Source organism: Podarcis filfolensis, assembly GCF_964270895.1.
Source record: "Podarcis filfolensis genome assembly, chromosome: 16".
Lineage (NCBI taxonomy): Eukaryota > Metazoa > Chordata > Lepidosauria > Squamata > Lacertidae > Podarcis > Podarcis filfolensis.
In genome coordinates this window covers 11,730,608-11,752,231 of record NC_139620.1, presented here as the reverse complement: position 1 = coordinate 11,752,231, position 21,624 = coordinate 11,730,608, and the positions used below count along the sequence as shown (strand labels likewise).

Below are 21,624 nucleotides of genomic sequence, written 5' to 3'. Positions count from 1 at the left end.
GGTTAAAATTGGAAGCGGTTAATACTCTCCAAGACCAACTGTTTCCACTGATATTTTAAGGACCTATGAGCAGGCTGGGAACCTCCTTCGTGCTTGTTCTTATACAACTTATTTAAATGCCTGCTAGAATAGAAAGGTCTTTGTTGAGCACCTGAAGTTCAACAGGGAGAGAGGCCTGTCTGATCTCAGAATTGGGCCCACAATACGGATTGCATGGCTCCAGGAGGAAGTAAGCCATGCTTCTGAGCCATTGGGGGGGGCACGAACAAAGACCACCCCCCTGCAAAACTCTGTGATTGGGCAGGGATGTGAAGAATTGGGAACTCCCTTAAGGTATCCCTGCCACAAGTTGTTAAGGGCCTTGTAAATTCATACCAGAACCTTGAATTTGGCACAGTGCCCAACGTTTAAGCACCGCGGTGATGTACTGGTTGTAGTCTGTCCCCACCTTTTCAGGTGAGCATCTGTTTTCATCTGTAGCTGGCAAAAGATGAGTCCAGGCTTGCCTGAGCAGCTAACTCATTCTTCAACTAGAATCTATGATGTGTAAGCCGAAGCGACCGTTTTATCTTTCTTATTATTGTTACTGCTCTGCTTTTGGCTAGCCAGGGAAAGACAAAAGAATTCTGCAACGTTGTTGCCCCACTGAGCACGGAGATGGCGGGTGGGGTAAGGGGCTCAGAATAGCTCAGTAGTGGAGTGTATGTTCTTCATGTGCCAGGTTCAATCACTGGTATCCCCATCTGTTCTCCTGAAAGAGCATCTCCATCAGACTCTTCCTCAGCTGGCATCTGGCAGCAGTCGGTCTGTCAGGCTTAAAGGGAAGGGGGAGAGCAGGGCTGCAGGGCCTCTCCATCCATTCTGATGTGAAATACCAGCGGTTTGGCTCCCCTCCCTGAAATCTTTCAATTCCAGCTGGTCAGTGCGAGAACTCAGCAACTAAAAAAGAGCGCCTGGGTTTTCTCTTTCCTCCTCCCTCCCAACCCCTTTTCCTTTTGTGCCTTGGGGTGTTCAGGGCGGATAGGGTTGGCATATTTTGAAGAGCAAAAAAAGGGGACGCTGTGGCGACTCTCATTTTAAATACCTGTACTATACGTAGGCTATAGAAGCTGTGACCTATTGCTGAAGGGGGCAGGAGAAGAGAAGAGGAAAGCAAGTCTTCAGCCACCAATAATAATAATAATAATAATAATAATAATAATAATAAAATAAATAATAATAATAAATTTTATTTATACCCCGCCCTCCCCGACCAGAGCTGGGCTCAGGGCGGCTAACACCAATAAAATCACAGTAAAAACATAATACAGTGGTACCTCGGGTTACATACGCTTCAGGTTACAGACTCCGCTAACCCAGAAATAGTGCTTCAGGTTAAGAACTTTGCTTCAGGATAAGAACAGAAATCGGGCTCCGGTGGCACGGCAGCAGCGGGAGGCCCCATTAGCTAAAGTGGTGCTTCAGGTTAAGAACAGTTTCAGGTTAAGAACGGACCTCTGGAACGAATTAAGTACTTAACCCGAGGTACCACTGTAAGGGGGGAAAAGAGAGGGGGAGAGGGAAAAAAAACAACAACCCAATTTAAAAATACAGGTTAAAATGCAATTAAAAATGCAGCTATGGCTATGTCTCATCCAGAAAGTATAGCAGAGACATTTTGGCAAATTTAGAAAATCCACCCAGACAGAAATTTTACCCCTGAAAAAAGAGGATGTGTCCTGGAAAAAGAGGACACAGGGCAACCCTAAAGAACTTCTTCATGCAGTGCAGAGTTAAAACTATGGAACTCGCTTCCGCAGGAGGCAGTGCTGGCCACCAGCTTGGATGGTTTTAAAGAGGATCAGGCAAATTCATGGGGGAGAGGGCTATTGATGGCTGCTGGCCATGAAAGTTCTGCTCTGCCTTCACAGCAATGCTTCTGAATACCAGTTGGTGGAAGCCACAGCAGGGAGAGTGCTCTTGTGTTCGAATCCTGCTTGCTGGTTCCCCACAGGCTTCTGGTTGGCCACTGTGAGAACAGGATGCTGCACCAGATGGGCCTTTGGCCTGGTTCAGCAGGCACTTCTTATGCCTTCTTATGAATCCAGAAAACTATACTGGAGGCTGATGCGAGGCACAGCACACATTTCCTTCCTTCTTTGCATCAGACCCAGAAGCAGGGGCAGAGTAAGTGCAAATCAAATCCCCCTGCTTTTGCTTCCTCCTTGAAACATCTGAGCTTAGCTGTCAACAGTCAGAGCGGCACTCCCTCTAGCCCAGTGCTGTCTGCCTTGACGCAGTAGCGATCGTTTGAGAACCTTGCTCCGTTTAACTAGAGGTGGTACATGGGAAACTTCTGCATCAAAGCGGCAGAATTGCTGTTATTGTTCAATGTCTTTGTATCCTGCCTTTCTCCTGAGTTGGGAATTAAGGTGGCTTAGAACATTTTTTTAAAGAAAACACATCGTTATGAAATATGAAGTAATAAAAACAAACGATTTGAAATCAAAAGTTAAAACACAATAAAACACATGTAAAGCCAGCCATTCAAGCAGTTTGCCCCGACAGCGTCCCACCAGCCAGCTTTGTCTGCACCTTAGTTTCCAAAGGTCTGTCTGAACAGGAAGGTCTTAGCCTTCTGGCGGAAGGGCAACAAAGAGGGAGGCAATTGAACTTCCCCTAGGAGGGAGTTCCTCAGTCTGGGAGCAGCCACAGAAAAGACTCTCTCGCTTTCTCTCTCTCTCTCTCTCCTCTCTCGTTGACACCAACTGTGCCTCTGATGTTAAATGGAGCAAGAGGAGGTGCTCGCCCGAGAATCTTTGCAGCCAGGTAAAGGGAGATGCAATCTTTCAGTGTTATACACTACGTATCTCCCCACGCACGTATAGCTACTGCAGGCACAGGAAAGAGCACAGCGTAGGAAACCTCAGAATATGATTCATCAATGTTTAATACAGTTGCTCTTTCAGCCCGGCATTGATGAGTACGTTGACAATACTTGGCACGGACTCATTAGGGCTGTAGAGAAAAAGCCCTGGACTCTTTTCCACGCCATTTCCCCCGAGCCAAGAGTCGCATATCTCCCACCAGTTTTATTCAAATGCAGAAGGGTAGCTTAAGATGCCTACCTGGGAGACAGGACGTCAGCTCTCCTCCTACCTTACAAGCATGGCTATGGCTCTCGTTGGTCAGAAAGAGCCAGGGCCACTCCCTCCAAAGAGAGGGGAGAGGTCTTTAATCATCATTATTTAATGTCTTTATATCCCACCTTTCTCCCAAGCTGGGATTTCAACGCCTTTGGAGCTTTATCCCCCTCCCTTCATTTGGGGTCCAGGCCAGATCTTCCTATATACTGCTCTCATATTTGAAGGCCTATCTCATAGAAGATGGAGGAAACTTATTTTCTGTCATGCCTAGAGGATAGGACCCAAAATAAAGGGTTCAAAAATGACAATGCGATTTTAAACTAAATGTTGAGAAGGACTTCTGGCTGGTACAAACAGTTTAGTGGAGCTGATTTACCTTGGAAGATGGTGAGTTCAGTTTGGTTAGAGGGTTGTTGTAGTTTTTTAATTCAGAGACTGAATGGCTACCCTTATAAGAGGATTGCCTGTGTTGATCTTTGAGGTCCTTTACACTCTAGAATTTTGTCTACTGTATTATTAATTCATTGTATAGCCCACCTTCCCTCCCTGGAACTCACGGTTGTGAACGCTGTTCATCCCATCTCCATTTTATCCTCACAACCACCTTGTGACGTAGGATGAGAGACAGTGATTGGCCCAACATCACCCATTCAACTGTCTTAATGGCTGAGGGAGGGTTTGAACTCTGGTTTTCCAGGTCTTCGTCCAGTTAGGTGGAAGAACGCACCTGATCTTGTCTCACTGGTTCAAAGGTGCAAGAATTAAGATTTCTTTCTCTGTTTGTTTTTCCCTTTTGGAAAATAGGCTGCATACACACCATCCACATGTTTTACCCCAAAGAATCCTGGGAACTGTAGTTTGTTAAAGGTGCTGAAAATTGTAGCTGTATGAGTAAGCCACAGTTCTGAGGGTGCTTTTGAGGGCTTTAAATACATGGTATATATGCAACTCCCTTCTCAATTATCACTTGTATTGCGTAAGCTCTATGTTTTCTTGCAGCTCACAATTTTTTTATTGTTTTCCTCCCTCGCTTCCTGACCTCCCCCCCCCCCCACAAAAAAACAGGCTCTCCTTTTGCAGAGCAGGCTGAGATATTGTCACCAGTCATGACCAACGGTGAGGAGAAGTCTTCTGACAGAATCGCGAAGCTGGTTGAACCCCGCAAGTCTATTGGTGAGTATCCTTCGGGGAAGACAGGAGACTGTCTGAGGTACCTGAGGTACCAATTGAGTTGTCAGTTGAGTTGCCAGAAAATTCAAATGAAAATTGGAGGGGAAATTGGAAATCCATACAGATTAGTATTCCGGACATGTTAGGATACCATGTATCCTTAGAACCCAAAATATGTCTACTCGGTTATTTGAAGGATGCTGTCTCTGAAAAGACTGAGAAATAGTATAACTGCAGCCTAAAAATTGAGGGAAGGTATGTCTCCGACTGTATGTAGATAGTTTGACAAAATTTGGTCTACAGTAAGAATGATTAAGTTAACGTATTATAAAAGAATACATATAAAAAGCCTAATATGTTAATGGTAAAAGGGCTACTTTTTGCAGTGCTTTGGAATAACAAGTTTAATGATAATGTTCAACATTATGCTGCTTTCAGTTTGCTGTAACACTGTTTGAATACAGACATCTTTATTTTGTTGAATCTTACTTATTAGAATCCCTTATTTTAATGGTTTGGTTTGAGCAATAAAGTATTAACAATTTAAAGAAAAAAGTCAGTAAGGGAAATGGCTAGCCAGTGTTCGCTTATTCTTGCCGTGTCTGGAACAGAAGTCAATGCAGGGAATGTGATTGGTATTCACTGCTGCTGCTGTTTTTTGTTTGTTTATTTAATTGATTTTTAATTTCAAGTAACAAAACATACCCATGCAAGGAAAACAGGGTTTAGAAGTTGTATAGAAAGAAAAGTAAAACAGAGCTAATGGTTGCAGTTTTAGACATTTCAGGAAAGGCAATCTAATGAAAGTGTCTCTCCATAAGGTTCCATAAGTCAATATGTTTGTCTTAACAAAGTCAATAAAAGGATACCATATTTTGTGATCCTCTGATTCAGCAGCTCATAGCCCACTTGGGGCTGTTAAAAGTTTGAGCAAGACTTCACATTGGAGCAAGCTAGCTACTTTTGCTTCTGAGGAAGGAAGGAGCAGCAGGTTAGAACACAATCTTGCATCAGTGATGTGTCTCTCTCACACACACCCATTCTGTGGGGAGTGGGAATACATTAATCCATTATTATTATTATTTTTAAGTTTGTAGTATACTGTAAATGTGCCCTCAATTCATTGCCCTTCAGGGTTCAGGAATCATCTCCCCCCACCCTAACTACATTTTGGCCTTAAGCTTCTAACCATTTTCCTTCCTTCCATATCCAGACCGTGAAGCTGAGAGCGAAGAGGAGGAAGAGCAGCCAGACCCCAAAAAGCCCACGACAGATGAGGTGCATGCAAAGCGTGAAACCCATGGCCCCTCTAGATGTTGATGGACTTCAACTCCCATCAGCCTCAGCCAGTGTTGTCCAGGATGATGATGGGAGATGTTGTAGGCTGACAACAGAGGGGTCCCCATCAGCGGTGTCAAGGGGACTGGTTTGAGTGTTGTGTACACTGTATTTTAAGCAGACTTCTGGGTGGAGAGCCAATGTGGTGTAGCAGTTAAGAGTGTGTCGGACTGGGAGGGTCTGGGAGGCCCATCACTCAAATCCCTACTTGGCCATGAAGATCACTGGGTGGCCTAGAGGTTCCTTTGGCAACTCTAGGCCTAATTTACCTCATAGGGTTGCTGTGAGGAGAAAAGGGTGAAGGGGAGAGTGGCGGACACCACCTTAAACTCCTCAGAGGAAAGGTGGGATTGAAATGTAATAATAATAATAATAATAATAATAATAATAATAATAATAGAATTTAATGCTACAAATGGCAGGTGGGCCGATGCCAAAAAACTTTAAATGCTACATCACATTTGACATTCATCTCTCTCCATAAATTGTAGTAACAGGAATATGACATTATGGCATCACTTCATGCATTAGCCTGCATGCACACACAAATGTGTGTGTGTATTTGTGTGTGTGTGTGTACACACACGTTTAAAGAGTGCTTTCAACATAAGGTACAGATGTGATCTTAAACTATTTTTTTAAAAAACTGTTTCCATCTCCCCTTGTCCTCCCCTCTCCCCTTTGTGACAGGGCACCGCAAGCAGTGAGGTCAATGCCACAGAAGAGATGTCTACACTGGTGAACTACATCGAACCTGTCAAGTTCAAATGCTTCGAGGTGGCCAGGAGTGAGTGAGAGCGGGGAGGGGGATGGACGCTGGCAGTAAGGTGTTGGGTGTAAGTTTAGGAGCAGGCGATCTGTGGCCCTCCATGCATTGTCAGACTCCCCATCCAGATGTAGGCCACATTCACAGCATACATTTAAAGCAGTGTGATACCACTTTAAACAGTCATGGCTTCCCCAAAAGGATTCTGGGAGCTTTAGTTTGTGAAGGGTGCTGAGAATTGTTAGGCGACTCTTATTCCCCTCACAAAGCGACAATTCCCGGAGATCCCTGTGAAGAGGGATTGATTGTTAAAACACACTGGAAATTCTATCTCTGTGAGGGGAACAGGGGTCTCCTAACAGCACCCTTAACAAACTACAGCTTCCATAATTCTTTTGGGGAAGCAATGACTGTTGAAAGTGGCATCACACTGCTTTAAATGTATGGCGTGAACGTGGGCATGGTGAGGGACACCCACATGGATGGCTTCAGAACACAATTAGAAAAAATTATACAGGCTCATGCTAACAGTGGCTACTAGCCAACATGGCTATGTTCTAACTCCATTATCCCAGAGTGGTTTAACAGTCAACCTCTCGTCGCAGAGAATTCTGGGAATTGTAGGTCTGTGAGAGGAATAAGGCATCTCCTATCAACTCTAAGCACCCTTAACAAACTGCAATTCCCAGGATTCTTTGGGCAGGGGAGCCATTGCTGTTTAAAGTGGTAAGATACTGTTTTAAACGTATAGTGAGGATGTGGCCTTGGGATTCCAGTCGCATCCAGGGCTTTAAATGGTCACATGCAGCCTATGTTTGGACAAGGTGTCTGACTAGCACTCTCTATTCTGACATCAGCTTTCAAGGGTCTCTGACAGAAAAGGGTCTTTTTCTGATTCCTTTATAACTGGAGACGCCAGGGACTTGAACCTGGGACCACCTGCATTCGAAGTGCGTGCTCTCTACCACTGAGCTATGGCTCCCTCCCCCGCCCCAGTGTCTAAATATTCCCCTGATAGGGAAGAAGCAGCAGTAGGCAGTTTGGGAGAGGTGTGTGCGCAAGGCTGTCTGCGTAACATGGAGCATTAACACGGTGCCTTTTTTACTTCTCTCTTCCCAAGAACGCAACAAATCTTACGAGATGTCTTCCTTCGTGGAGACCAAAGGTTTGGAGCAGCTGACCAACAGCCCCATGGAGTTCGTTGAGTATCCTGCCCGGTGATGTAGGGTGGGTTGAAGCAGAGTTGGCCTCACTGCTGAGCAGTCCCTAGGCCTCACCTGTGCAGTACCTTTAAAGCAGTTATCCTACCGCTTCAAACAGTCATAGCTTCCCCCCTGGAATCATGGGAGTGGTAGTTCGAGAAGGGTGCTGAGTCTCTCTAGGAGACACACACACACTATTCCCCCTCACAGAGCTGTTGTTCCCAGAGTGGTTTAGCAAGTCAGCCCCTCTTCCCAGAGAACTCCTTAGTTCTGTGAGGAAAATAGGAGTCTCCTGTAAGCACCCTTAGCAAACCACAGTTCCCAGGATCCTTTGGGGGAAGCGATGACCGTTGAAAGGGGTATGGTACTGCTTTAAATGTCTAGTGTAGATGAGGCCCTAGATGAATCCCTGTGGCAGCACCTTTGTTGCTACAACAGTGAATGGTACGACTGTTTTGAGTGCTTGGAACCACTTCTGTTAGTAGAGACTGATCCGTTAGGGCAAATGGGGCCACCAAGCTCATTCTGCCTTCTTTCTTATAAGCAGTCCAGGAGTGGCTCTGCCCATCATAGGCTCTGGCACCACCTTCTGTTGGGCTCCTTGCCTTCTGCCCTACTAGTCCCAATGGGCACCAGTTGGCACTGGCTCCTGCATATCCTGCTCATGGGAACTGTGGGAAAGAAAATCCAAGATAGGAGGTTATGTATGTGGGGCTCATTCTGTAGACCCAGGCATTAGTAGGAGTTGGGGGAGTAACTGCAAATGCTCAGTGGTAAAATCAGGTAGTCTAAGCCTCTCCATGAGCAAAGGGATGACATCAGTTTTATTGGATTGGACCATTGGTCTCTCTTAGGCCAAGAATGAGGAATCCGGTTTCAGTTTGGAGGACCTCGTTCCCTTGTGGGCAAGTGTGTGTGTGTGTGTGTGTGTGTGTGTGTGTGTGTGTGTGTGACATACCAATGGTGGGTGGAGCCAGATGCAGAAGTGGGTGGAGCAATGTATAGGATTCTTGCATTTTGTACAATAGGCTCCAATCCTGGCCAGTGTCTACACTGTCTGCAGCGCTCCAGGATTTCTCCAGCAGCGTGTGTAGAACCTAGCCTATCGTGCAAAGGTAAAATTTGTATTAATTGCTCCGTCCACTTTTGCCTTCATCCCTGCCCACCACTGGCATGTGGCCCCTGGAACATGGCCCAGAAGAGAACATGGCCCTTGAGCTGACAAGGTTTCCCACCCTTTGGTTACGTCTTGATATGTGTGTGTGTGTGTGTTTGTAAGTAATTGATGACTAATGTTAGAAAGAGTGACGGAGAGCCTGAGAAAACGGAATGCCTTCAAGGGCACTTTGAGTGCTCACAGCTGATCCATGATCATTGATGGCCACGGTAGAGTTGAGGTGCCCTCGTTGGCTGTTGCCTTGACAAGCACCCCTTGCCCAGATACAACAAGCAGCAGCTGAGCCGGATATACCCCAAAGGGACCCGAGTGGATTCCTCCAACTACATGCCTCAGGTCTTCTGGAATGCCGGCTGCCAGATGGTGGCACTCAATTTCCAGTCGCTTGGTAAGTGCCATGCTCTTTCCCCCCGCTCTGTTTGCTAACAATGAGGGCTAGAAACTTATTTCACATGTGTTTTATTTTATCTACGGCATTTATATACTGCTTAATCATTAGCATTTCTAAGCAGGGTACGTGAAAAATAAACCATTCAGAGAATGTGACAGTAAAACCAAACTAAATGACTTCTGGAATAAGAAAATCCTTGTTGTGTGTCTGACACTCCGCAAGGAGGGTGCATGTCTAAGCTCAGCCCAGAGGAAAGAGCTCAGCCCACAGCGCTGAGACTGCATGGCTTTCATATGAAAGAAAGGAACAGCCTTCCCATCCTCTGGGTGGTATTTTTCTTGGTCAGTCCCAGGCAGAAAGGGGGGGGGGGAGAAGCTTTTAAAGCCTCTGGTGGGTTGCCAAACATGGCTGGTGGTCTGTGTTTTGGTTTAAGCTGGCCAGAAGCAGGAAAGACCCGTGCCAACTCTCTTGACTTATTTTCCTACCAAATTAAAGAGGGAGGGATCTAACCACACACAGTTCACTTTCACGTATGCATAAGGCAGTAATGGGGAGCCTGTGGTCCTCCATACATTGCTGAACTCCAACTCCCATTTGCCCCAGCCAGCATGGCCAGTGGTGAAGGATGATGGGAGATGTAGGCCAACAACATCTGGAGGGTTACAGCTTCCGCACATCCCTGCTGTAGATTATCTGTGCTGTTCAGAGATGGAGGTTTCAAGAGGCGGGAGAGGAGGAAGGATAGAATATTGGTTGTTCTCGCTTGTATGATATATCAACACTTGTGCTTGAATCTCTGTCTGCCCAGACTTGCCAATGCAGCTGAATCTGGGCACCTTTGAGTACAATCGCCGGAGTGGATACCTGCTCAAGCCAGAGTTCATGCGGCGCCAGGACAAACTCTTTGACCCCTTCACCGAAGATATCATTGATGGCATCGTGGCTAATACAGTCAAAGTGAAGGTTCGAAGGGTGGTGGTTTGCAGGGCTGTTGCAGGGATGATGAACTTGTGGCTCTCTGGATGTTGCTAGACTCCAGCTCCCCGCAGCATAGTGGTCAGCAGTGATGGGAGCTGTTTTTAAGTAGTTTCTGAAGGGCCACAGGTTCCTCACCCCTGGGTTGTTGCTATGACGAGTTGCCATCTTAATATATTAGTGGGAGACTTAAACAAAGAAGGGGAGCTCTTTCTTCCATGCCCTGCTTGCACCTGATTGGGCAACTGCTAGAGGCAGGTTCCCCACACTGATTTAAAACAAGGATTTGAGCAATACTGTCCTCCCAACAAAAAATATAGAGAAGAGTTAATACTTTTCACTTTATAAACAGTAAACATTTGGTCCCATCTCTCTCTCTCTCTCTCGCCCTCTCCCCCATCCCACTCCCAGATAATCTCAGGACAATTTCTTTCGGATAAGCGGGTGGGCATCTACGTTGAGGTGGACATGTTTGGGCTGCCGGTGGACACCAAGCGCAAATTCCGGACACGGACATCGCAGGGGAATTCTTTCAACCCAGTGTGGGATGAGGAACCTTTTTTGTTCCACAAGGTATTGGTGAATGCAGTTCTAGCACAAGGACTCGGCTCTTGAAGAAGCCATAATAATGTCTCATGTTTAAATCTAATTTGAATTTGGTATCTGAGCTCCCTAAAATAAGAACGCTTCTGAGCTTATGCAGAGCGCAGTTTCTTAATTGTACTTGCCTGTGTAGGGACAGATCAATGCCATCAAGTGGCTTAATATTTGCTACCTCCCTTACCCAAACAACCTTGGGAATTGTAGTCCTTTAAGGGAGAGCTAGACCTGTCTTAACAGTTTTTCATACCCCTGTCAATAATAATAATAATAATAATAATAATAATAATAATAATAATAATAATTTATTTATACCCCGCCCATCTGGCTGAGTTTCCCCAGCCACTTTGGGTGGTGGCTGTCAAACTACAACTTCCAGCTTTCTTTTGAAAATAGTATGAAACAGCTGCATGCTTGTAGTGTGGAGGGGGTCTTACGAAATGTAGATGGAGATTCCGTAAGTTAAGCAAGTGGGACTGTTCCAACTTTTTTGGCTTTTGGCATGCTACACGTGGAGCTCTCCAAGTGGAGGTTTGGGCAGTGTTCTGAATTTCCTCCATCAGCCAGTGGGTCATACTAGGTGACCTATAGGACCCTTCAAATTCCAGTTCTAAAAATCACAATGGAAAGGGTCGTGTCTTTGTGTTTCTGCCTTTCCCCTAATAATACACCTGTCTTGTCTGTCCCCTCAGGTGGTGCTTCCTACATTAGCCTCGCTGCGTATTGCTGTCTTTGAAGAGGGGGGCAAATTTGTGGGGCATCGGATACTGCCCGTCTCTGCCATCCGTTCAGGTGACCCCCCGCCTCCCCTTCCCCTTCCCCTCCCCATTCCCATTTACTGAGATACTGCTGTTCAACTCAGCGGGTCTTATTTCTGAGGTTAGACATGACAGCGCTGTAAAATACTTATTCTGGCACCATCTTTTGTGCATTAGAGCATTGGTGGTTATCCTGAACAGTCCTGTGGCCCTCAATAAGCTTATATGTCTCTCCCCACAGCAGCCTGGTGGGGGGTGGCCGTGGGGAGAGAAGAAGGTGGCACCACTCACTTTTTGCTCAGGCCCTGCCCTCCGCTGCCCCACCCACAGCCAGCATGCAGCGCCTCAGGGGTCACCTCCAAGGGATTGCAGCCCTCGACAGGCCAAAGGTTATCTATGCCCAGCCTATAGCCTGCTTTATCAGAAAGTAGAAGTGTTTATCCTTAGGGAGCAGATTTTATTAATTACATATATGCACGTGCATTTTAAACAGCAGAGCCAAAAGGCCATGAAGTGTAAAGAGTGGATACGTAATGTTTCTCTGGAGAGCCAGATGCGTGCAAAATAAGGGCAGCCGTCTAGATTTCTAGATTAGCTGGGCTGATTTATCACCGGAAATGTGGTCCTTATCTTGTATACATTTGTGCTTTGCACAGAAATGTCAGAAACCTGCTGCTTTGCATTTAATGGCCTTCTGGCCTCACTGTTTACTAAATCATTTTCCTTTTTGTACCTCTGTGTGTGTACACACACACACACACACACTATGCGTGTGCTGTATAATTTGCCAGACAAGGACCATAAACACAGGAAGGCGCTTTATCTCAGCTTATTTGTCTGCTTAGCTTAGTATTGTCCACTCTGACTGGCAGCTGCTCTCTAGGGTCTGGGGCAGAGAGGGAGCTCTTGCCACAATCTGCTACTGGATCATTTTTAACTGAATCGAACCCGATACCTCTTGCGTGCATAGCATCTGCTCTACCAATGAACTAAAGCCCTTCTCCCAAAAATACACCAATTGAATGAAAAGGTACTGGGATGATTGGCTAGTGCATGAAGCTGTGAAGGTGCCTGATACTCCGAAGTCTTCCCACAACGCTTGAGATTGTTGAAGTCAGGGATGGGGGACCTTTGACTCTTTGAGATTTTTTTGGGCTACAACCCCCATCGCTAGCTGAGCAGCTGTCCTTGGCAGAGGCTCTTGGATGTTAGGGCACATCTGCACCAAACATTTAAAGCTGCATATACCAGTTTTTAGTGTCATGGCTTCTCCCAAAGAATTCTGGGAACTGTAGTCCGTTAGGGGTGCTAAAGAATTGCTAAGAGACCCGAGTTCCCCTCACAAAGCTACTGCTCCCAGAGTGGTTTAACAGCCACTCTTCCCAGGGAACTCTGAGAATTGTAGCTGTGTGAGGTGAATAGGGATCTCCTAACAGCTCTCAGCACCAGAGGCGCCATCTTGTGAGGGCAAGTTTGGAGGCCGATGTTGTGGCAGGAGGGGAAGAAGCCAGTCACTAGAGCTGCTTTGCCTCCATGCTTTTTGAGCATAGGAGGGGCAGAACCTACCCCAGATATGTAGGGGGGAACAAAAGAGCTCAGCCCCCTGGAACTGGCGCCCCTGATCAGAAGCCTTAACGGGCTACAGTTTCCAGGACACTTTGGGGGAAGCCATGACTGCATCAAGTGGTATTATAGTATTTTGCTTATTTACATTTACTGATTTATTTTTTAAAAACCAAATGTGTATACCCCCATGTCTAAAAAAAGAAGATCAAAGCGATTTACTGCAATAAAACATGAAACCGTACAAGAAAAACCATATAAGAAACTTAAAAACAGACACCAATTAACCATTGAGGAAGGATGCATAGTGCCTGCATAGGCTTGGCAAAACACAAAGGTTTTCAGCAGGTGTTTAAAAGGGGGCGCAGGAAGAACCTGCTGAATCTCTAAAAGCTAAAGGGTAAAGGGACCCCTGACCATTAGGTCCAGTCGTGACCGACTCTAGGGTTGCGGCGCTCATCTCGCTTTATTGGCTGAGGGAGCCGGCGTACAGCTTCCGGGTCATGTGGCCAGCATAACGAAGCCGCTTCTGGCGAACCAGAGCAGCACACGGAAATGCCATTTACCTTCCCGCTGGAGCGGTACCTATTTATCTACTTGCACTTAAGGGTGCTTTCGAACTGCTAGGTTGGCAGGAGCAGGGACCGAGCAACGGGAGCTCACCCCGTCACGGGGATTCGAACCGCCGACCTTCTGATCGGCAAGTCCTAGGGTTAATTATTTCACCGGACTGGGCCAGTGACACTAAAGTCTCAGTTTTAAATACATGATGTGGATGTGGCATTGGAGTCCGGCAACATCTGGAATCCTGATGTCAGAATCTGGCGCCTTCTGCCTGCAGAACAATGCTTTACCAATAAGCTCTGGTCCTTTCCCCTAATGACCGTTCCCTCTCCATTTCCAAGAACTGGCCTTTCCTAACACCTGAGCTTGCTGCCCCTGAATGTCCACCTTTCCGTTCTTACTGGTTTTTTCCTGTGTTTTCCTCTCCCTTTGTCCCACAGGCTACCACTACATTTGCCTGCGCAGCGAAAGCAACCAGCCCCTCTGCCTCCCGGCCTTGCTGGTCTACACTGAAGCCTACGACTACATCCCAGACGATCACCAAAGTAATTGAATGCTTGCGGTGGGAGGCGTTTCACGATCAATCCCTCTTCCCAGGGAACTCTGGGGAATTGTAGTAGCTCTGTGAGGGGAACAGCTTCTCTTAGCAACTCTCCGTGCCAAACCAAGGAAACTACATTTCCCAGGATTCTTTGAGGGGGAAAGCCATGCCTGTTTAAAGTGATATGATACTGCTTTATACAGTGCAGATGGGGACACATGATTTGTCGCTGAAAGTTAGCCACTTGGGCTGATCTGTATCGATGATAAGATTAGCTTGACCTATCGTATCTAGAAGGCTACTGTGCACACCAGGAGAATATGAAGATATATGAGCTGATGTGAAAAGGTGGTACCTTTCTGCTTGTGCCCGATCATGTCTTTTGAGCCCTGCTCACCTTGACACCCTTGGGGTTTGAAACACATTTCGTCTCCAGTATAGATCTGTTCATTCTTAGTCACATCAAGCTGCTGCTAGGACGCTGTATCAGCCTGCTATATTTTTGTGTAATTTTATCCACCTCTTTGTTATATGTTTCACATTTTTTGTGAGATTATAGTTGTGTTTTATTCTTGGATACATTTTAGTAGCACTTTACGTATGGGGTTTTTTTTGGGGGGGTGAGGGCTCTTACCCAATTTTGGGTTGTTTATTCATTTATTAAATTCCTTAAATCGAACACAGTTGTGCTCTCAGTAGCCCTGCTGAAATTAAGGGACCTAGTTGGCCATGTGCATTAACTTGCTAACTCTGAGTAGGTCTACTCTGAGTAGGACTGTTTATTTCAAAAGATTTATATACCTCTGGATTGTAATAAAACCTTAAAAGTGGCTTACAAATAATAAAATTAGCAGTTTAAAAAAATGTTTAAATCGGCCATCTAAAATGATTGAAAAAATAATAATTAAAATCAGTATATGTGCTGCTGAAGCAAGTTCAGAAAAAAATAATTAAAATCAATGATAAGCTAAAAACAAGATTTAAAACACATGTGAACATTCTGCGTGTCTTTATAGGCTTGTATAAACAAAAATATTTTTAGCAGGGCTAGTATGTCTTAAGGAATCTGTGTCTTAAGTCCAACTTTGGAGACTCGGATGTGCATATCCTATTTTTTTGTGTGTCTCACGGTGATGAACATAGGTCCATTAATTTCACTGGGTCTAGTTCAGTTGTGCAAGCATGCACGCAGAGACAAACAGGCTTCCTCATGTGTTAAAACTAATGGATCTTCTTTTTCCCTCAGATTATGCAGAGGCTCTGATCAACCCCATTAAACACGTCAGCTTAATGGACCAGCGAGCCAAGCAGCTTGTGGCTTTGATAGGAGAGAGTGAGGTGAGGGCAGCCATGGCACACGGAGGGAGGGAAGTGGATATGGGGCTGGAAGGGTTTCATTTTCGTTGGACCTGATCTGCACCTCCCCATGTGGGTTGGATCGCAGTTACCTCCCAGGTTTCATAGTTCTCTGAATTCTGCCATAGAATCCTCTACTTTAAAAAAAAAATGTATTAGAAGGGCATAATGTGTAATAAAAAGGTTGTATGCAGTGTTGGTCCTATTCAAAGTAGATCCATTGAAATTAATGGACACTGCTAACTTGGGTTCATTAATGTCAGTGAGTCTCCTCAGAATAAAACTGACTTGGATACAGCCTGGCATGTTAACGAGTATATTTTTAAAACATACTGTAATGGCTTTAGGGGTTGCTTGTGCGTAAGTTGCTGCCGCTCTGGGCTAGGTTGGCTGGTTAAACCATTTCTCGCTGGACAGCCATCCACTCCGTGGCTGTTCAGTCGCTGGCAGAATCCGTCAGTGGGCGTTTCTTAAACCTTTTCCAACATAAAAGTTGTTTGACACCTAGTCTCCTCCTACTCTCCCTGCGCGGAAGTCTTCTGCGCAGGGAGGGCGTGGGTAGCGGAGGACCTGTGCTCTCCCCGCTGGTGTCCAGTGAAGAGTCCCGGAGCCTGCTCTCTGCTTCCCCCATTGGCCCCCCCTCTATCCCTGGTGTTGCGCTGATTTTCTTCCCCAACAGGAGACCTGCCTCTCTCCCTGCTTGGCCCCTCTCCAGCATCGCTGTGGAGCCTCGCCTCCTCCTCTAGTTCCGATGGCAGTTCCCTGACACATACATATTTATTTTTCAGAGGAAACAATAGTGTTTCTTTTAAACTAATTTTAATTTTTAAAAAAATGGCTTTAACCCACCCTGGCATCTTGTGGTGAAGGGTGGGTTTAAAAGTTGAATGAAGAATGGGGATTTTAAAAAGTTACAGGTTAAGACAGAAAATGGATTTATGAAAGAACCCTGTGTGAAACTGGGAAGAGACAGATTCACCTGCTGCTAAGAAGGCGGGACAAGGGATGAAACCTAGGGAAGTGCAGGCAACTCCCTCCTTGCCAGTGATGTAACGGTCATCACTGTAAGGAGGGTCAAGGACTCCTTACTATTTCTGCAGCAGGGTCTCTGTCTCCAGCATCCTACAGCTGCCCAATCAGCATGAAAGGGGATCTTTTTAGCCACTACATGCTCCAAAGCTAAGCATTTAGGGTCGCTTCATTTTCAAGAGAACGGTGTGCAAGTTCTATTACGTACAACGAAGCTTCAGGCCAAACGCAAGTCCCTCTGAGAGAAGATATTGGAGCACTCCAAATCATGTACAGTGGTACCTCTGGATACGGACGGGATCCGTTCCGGAGCCCCGTTCGTATCTTGAAACAAACATAACTAGCGACGGCACGTCTGCGCACGCACACGTCGCTTTTTACCGCTTCTGCGCATGTGCGTGACGTCATTTTGAGTGTCTGCGCATGCACAAGCGGCGAAACCCAGAAGTAACACACTCCGTTACTTCCGGGTTGCCGCGGAGCATAACTCGAACGCGCTCAACCCAAAGCGCATTCAACCCGAGTATGACTGTACATGCACAGAAAATAGCAGATCTAGCTGAAAGACAACACATGGCACCAATAACTGCAACGTACCCCCTTCATATTACAGTTGTGCAATTGCAAGATTATTGTACAATCTTAGAAGGGTGAGAGTGTGACTGTTCTGAAGGGACCCCACACTTCTGAATTTGCCACTGTGCTACTTTTCCTCGCCAGCAGGAGAATGCAGAGAAGCCACGGACATCGGTGTCGAGAAGTTCCTCTGGCGTGACCGCTGGCCCCACTGAAGAGGCACACAAGCCCCCACCTCCCCTGCTCCCCCCAACCCGGAGCCCCAGCGTAGTTCCCAGTCAAGGTAAGATCTAAAGCAAGCACAGGGCACTTCAGGCCCCAGGGGCCAATTGCAGCCCTCCAGGCCTCTATGTGGACGCGGGTGGCGCTGTGGATTAAACCACAGAGCCTAGGACTTGCTGATCAGAAGGTCGACGGTTCGAAACCACGCTACGGGGTGAGCTCCCGTTGCTTGGTCCTTGCTCCTGCCAGCCTAGCAGTTCGAGAGCACGTCAAAGTGCAAGTAGATAACTAGGTACCGCTCCAGCGGGAAGGTAAACGGTGTTTCCGTGCGCTGCTCTGGTTTGCCAGAAGCGGCTTAGTCATGCTGGCCACATGACCTGGAAGCTGTACGCTGGCTCCCTCGGCCAATAAAGCGAGATGAGTGCCACAACCCCAGAGTCGGCCACAACTGGACCTAATGGTCAGAGGTCCATTTACCTTTACCTTTATGCCTCTATGTATATCCTGCAAAACTCTCCCTAGGCCTCACCCCTCAACAGCCCTGCTATGCTCTCTCTTTTTGCCTTGAATATGTCCTTGAACTCGGATATGCTAGTCTAGTGTACAGACAAGTTTACATTCAGGCATTTTTTTTGCCTAACATGGCGCTTGAGCCTACAGCTCTGAAATCTCATGATCCACCAACTGAGCCTCTTATTTTTTCAGGTTTTCCTTCCACTACTTGCGAATGGCTGGGGTTTTCTTTTCTTTTGTTTTTTGCTTACCTCTTTTTATTTTGCCTGTAGCCTTACAGCAACAGGGTGTCTTCTTTCTCCCACCCCCAGCTTCCTGCCCCCCTCCAAACAATGGAGACACATTCCCCTGAATTATGCTGGGAAGATCCCCTGTGTTGCTGTGGCTTGGTTTGTGATAATGCAGGGATGGGCTTTTCCACCGGTGGCACCAGTGTCACGAAATGCTCTCCCTGCTGTAATAGGTCCCATCAGTATTGGCATGCCGCTGGCTCTTGAAGGCACACCTGCTTAGAAAAGCATTCTCTTGCTCTCCTGAGTTAAACCTGCTCTTTTGACTGTTTTAAGGGTGGGTGGGTTGTTGTACAATTTAATTGTGGGTGCTTCTCTTCAGTGTTTTGATGGAAGTGATTTATTCTGTATTTATTTACTTTTACGGTCTTTATAATGCTTATCTTCCCATTGCTTTCTTCATGGTGCCAATTAACTCAATACAACGAATCACGTGTGGCTATACTTTTTATAATCTATTTTATACTTGTAAAGCATTTAGAAGGCATTTTGGCAAGTAAACGGCATATTCATTATTAAACTCTTACTAATATTATTGATCTGTCCGCTCCCAAGAACTGCCAGTAGCAGCCTTCTAGCAATAAACAAGTTCTAGGAAAACACAATTGGGGTTTATGCGGTTGGGGTTACAGCCGCCACAATTGCTGTCCTTGCAGTGGGTACATTTTCTGGGAATGTGCCCCACTACCTCCCCATACTTTCCTGGACCCGTGTTTTCAGAACAAACTTCTAAAAGGATACCCTCATGCCCCTTTCGTTGTTCTAACTCCTGTTTCTCATTTCTTTCTCTCTCGCCTTCTCTCAACCCTGTAGTGCAAAGGGACGATCTGATTGCCAGCATCCTTGCAGGTAAGAAGACATTGTTGTGCCAACACCCTTGAAGATAGAATCCAAAGGTCCTCTAGACCAGCCTTTCCCAACCTTGAATCCCCAGGTGCTGTTAGACTACATTTCCCATCATTCCTCTGTGCTGGCTGGGGCCACTGTGAATTGTAGTGCAGCAACATCTAGGGACCCATAACTGGGAACAGCTGCTCTAGATCACTGATTTCTTAAACTGTGGGCTTGCAAGCCCTGTTCAGGGTTGTCTCTTGCAGCCCAGTTGAACTTTTTCTGTCCTTGACTCTTGTGCTTGACTTACTTCTTTGGCTAATGGAGATCGAGGCCATTTTGCCCAGGCAGGGCCAGTGTGGCATAATGGTTAGAGTGTTGGACTAGGACTGGGGAGACCCAACTCCAAATCCCTACTTGGCCATAAAGCTCATGGGGTGACCTTGGGCCTTGACTCTCTCAGCCTAACCTACTTCACAGGGTCATTGTGAGGATAAAATAGGGAAGGGGAGAACGGTGTGTGCTGTCTTGAACTCCTTGGAGGAAAGGCAGAATATAAATCTAATTATAAATACAAATAAATAAATTATCACACAGGCTAACAAGACCCTGTTCTATAATCTGAGATTCTCATAATGCGATGCTGGTTTTGATGCCAGTGCTGGAAAAAATATAAGTTGTGAAAATATAAGTTGTGAATGTTTTTTATTTGTATAATACCATATTTTTCCGTGTATAAGATGCCCCCCATGTATAAGAGGACTATTTTTGAGGACTCCAAATTAAGAAAACACCCCTCAGCACTACCCATGTATAAAATGAGCCCCAATTTTAAACCTAATTTCGAAGTTTAAAAAAACCCTAGTTTTAGACACGGAAAAATACGGTAATTAACCCATCTGCCAAGACCCTCATCAATTTTCAAGTGGGGGAAGGAAAAGTCTTGAACTGCTACTCTGAATTTCAAAAATAAACCTGCCTTATGGTGGAACCACAGACGGTCATTTTTAGTTCTCTCTGGAATCAAGTTCCTATTCCTTATGGCTCCAGAGAGAAACTTGAAAACGTGTGGACAGGGGCAGGTGGGAACTGCCTTGCGCTGCACGTGCTCTCTCGCATCCCCTTGTTGTTGGATGGGGATTACAGTATTCTGTAACCTGTTGTGCCTGGGTGGGTGTTTTGGGGGATATCTTCCAGAAGTGTCCCCCCAGTCCCTGGAGGAGCTGCGCCAGCACAAGTCCTTTGTGAAGCTGCTGAAGAAGCAGTACCGTGAGCTGAAGGAGCTCCGGCGGAAGCACATGAAGAAGATCTGCAGCCAAAACAAGAAGCAGAGTGCCCAGTTCTCCCAGGGGGAAAAAAGCCGGTTGCGCAGCCAGGAAGGGTGAGAAGGGACTGGCTTGGGCTCATGCGTCCGTGGCTAGAAGCGGGAGAGCTGCCTTCATGGGAAAGTCTTGGTGGAACCAGTGGCGTAGCGTGGGGGGTGCAGGGGGGGCGGACCGCACCGGGCGCAACATCTGGGGTTAGGGCAAATCCATGGGTTAGGGGGCGCAAATCCACGGGTTAGGGGGCGCAAATCCACGGGTTAGGGGGCGTAAATTACTTGCCTTGCCCCGGGTGCTGACAACCCACGCTACGCCACTGGGTGGAACACACTAACAGAGGGCTCAGCCATACTTCACTTGCCTAAGAGGTTTTCTGCAGCTTTCCCCACAGAAAAAAAACAGAAATCTGCAGAATTGCTGTTTAGTCCAATTCAGTGATAAACCATGACTTTTCTCAGAGGAAAGCAGCAGGGCATTTCTCGGGAGTCTCTTCCAATTCTACAGTCCTATCCCTCTGTGTAGCTAGAGCCAGCCAGATCCCTGTCCAGGGATGGGGATTGGAATAAGCAGAGTGCAGGCCGGTTTGGGGATGGCTTTAGAAGAGGAATGGACAAGTCGATGGGTAGGACAAAGGGGCAGGGCAGAGGCAAATCTGCTTGGACCCCTCCGTAGAAAGCATGGGGAAAGCAGAAAACTGCTCAGAGCCGTGCTTTTCTGGGCCTGGGACAAGCAGAAATGTGTGTTGGCTCTGTCTGTGATTGGCTGTGCCTACTTGTAGGGCTCCCACCCACCCCTTGCCTAGATAGGTAGCAGATGGCGTTGAACTTACCCAAGAGGCAGGATTTTACTGGGAGGGAAAAGAGGGATGGTATATGACACACACACACACACACACACACACACACCCGACTCTTTTCCACCTGCTTGGTTACTCGGCAGAGTGGTGCATGCGTGGGGCAACCTGTGAAGGTGACCTGGAAGCTGCAATTAATCCAGAATGCGGCAGCTAGACTGGTGACTGGGAGTGGCCGCCGGGACCACATAACACCGGTCCTGAGAGATCTGCATTGGCTCCCAGTACGTTTCTGAGCACGATTCAAAGTGTTGGTGCTGACCTTTAAAGCCCTAAACTGCCTCAGTCCTGTATACCTGAAGGAGCGTCTCCACTCCCATTGTTCAGCCCGTACACTGAGATCCAGCACCGAGGGCCTTCTGGCAGTTCCCTCATTGCGAGAAGCGAGGTTACAGGGAACCAGACAGAGGGCCTTCTTGGTAGTGGCACCTGCCCTGTGGAACGCCCTCCCATCAGATGTCA

General features: G+C 46.7%; 1 protein-coding gene across 2 annotated transcripts in view; it reads left to right on the top strand.

Annotated features, from left to right (window-relative positions):
• The window catches only part of PLCB3 (phospholipase C beta 3), a 71,432-nt gene that overhangs the window by 37,996 nt on the left and 11,812 nt on the right, over positions 1-21,624 (top strand). The window contains exons 15-27 of one of the 2 annotated variants that reach the window (XM_083590987.1): positions 4,191-4,298; positions 5,509-5,573; positions 6,324-6,420; positions 7,520-7,604; positions 9,042-9,166; positions 9,978-10,132; positions 10,556-10,717; positions 11,437-11,536; positions 14,070-14,174; positions 15,417-15,508; positions 17,279-17,414; positions 18,970-19,005; positions 20,185-20,368. In XM_083590987.1, the coding sequence (XP_083447113.1) occupies positions 4,191-4,298; positions 5,509-5,573; positions 6,324-6,420; positions 7,520-7,604; positions 9,042-9,166; positions 9,978-10,132; positions 10,556-10,717; positions 11,437-11,536; positions 14,070-14,174; positions 15,417-15,508; positions 17,279-17,414; positions 18,970-19,005; positions 20,185-20,368 (1,450 nt within the window). Of the gene's footprint in view, positions 1-4,190; positions 4,299-5,508; positions 5,574-6,323; positions 6,421-7,519; positions 7,605-9,041; positions 9,167-9,977; positions 10,133-10,555; positions 10,718-11,436; positions 11,537-14,069; positions 14,175-15,416; positions 15,509-17,275; positions 17,415-18,969; positions 19,006-20,184; positions 20,369-21,624 lie in introns of both variants that reach the window. The other variant, XM_083590986.1, reaches the window with a different exon arrangement.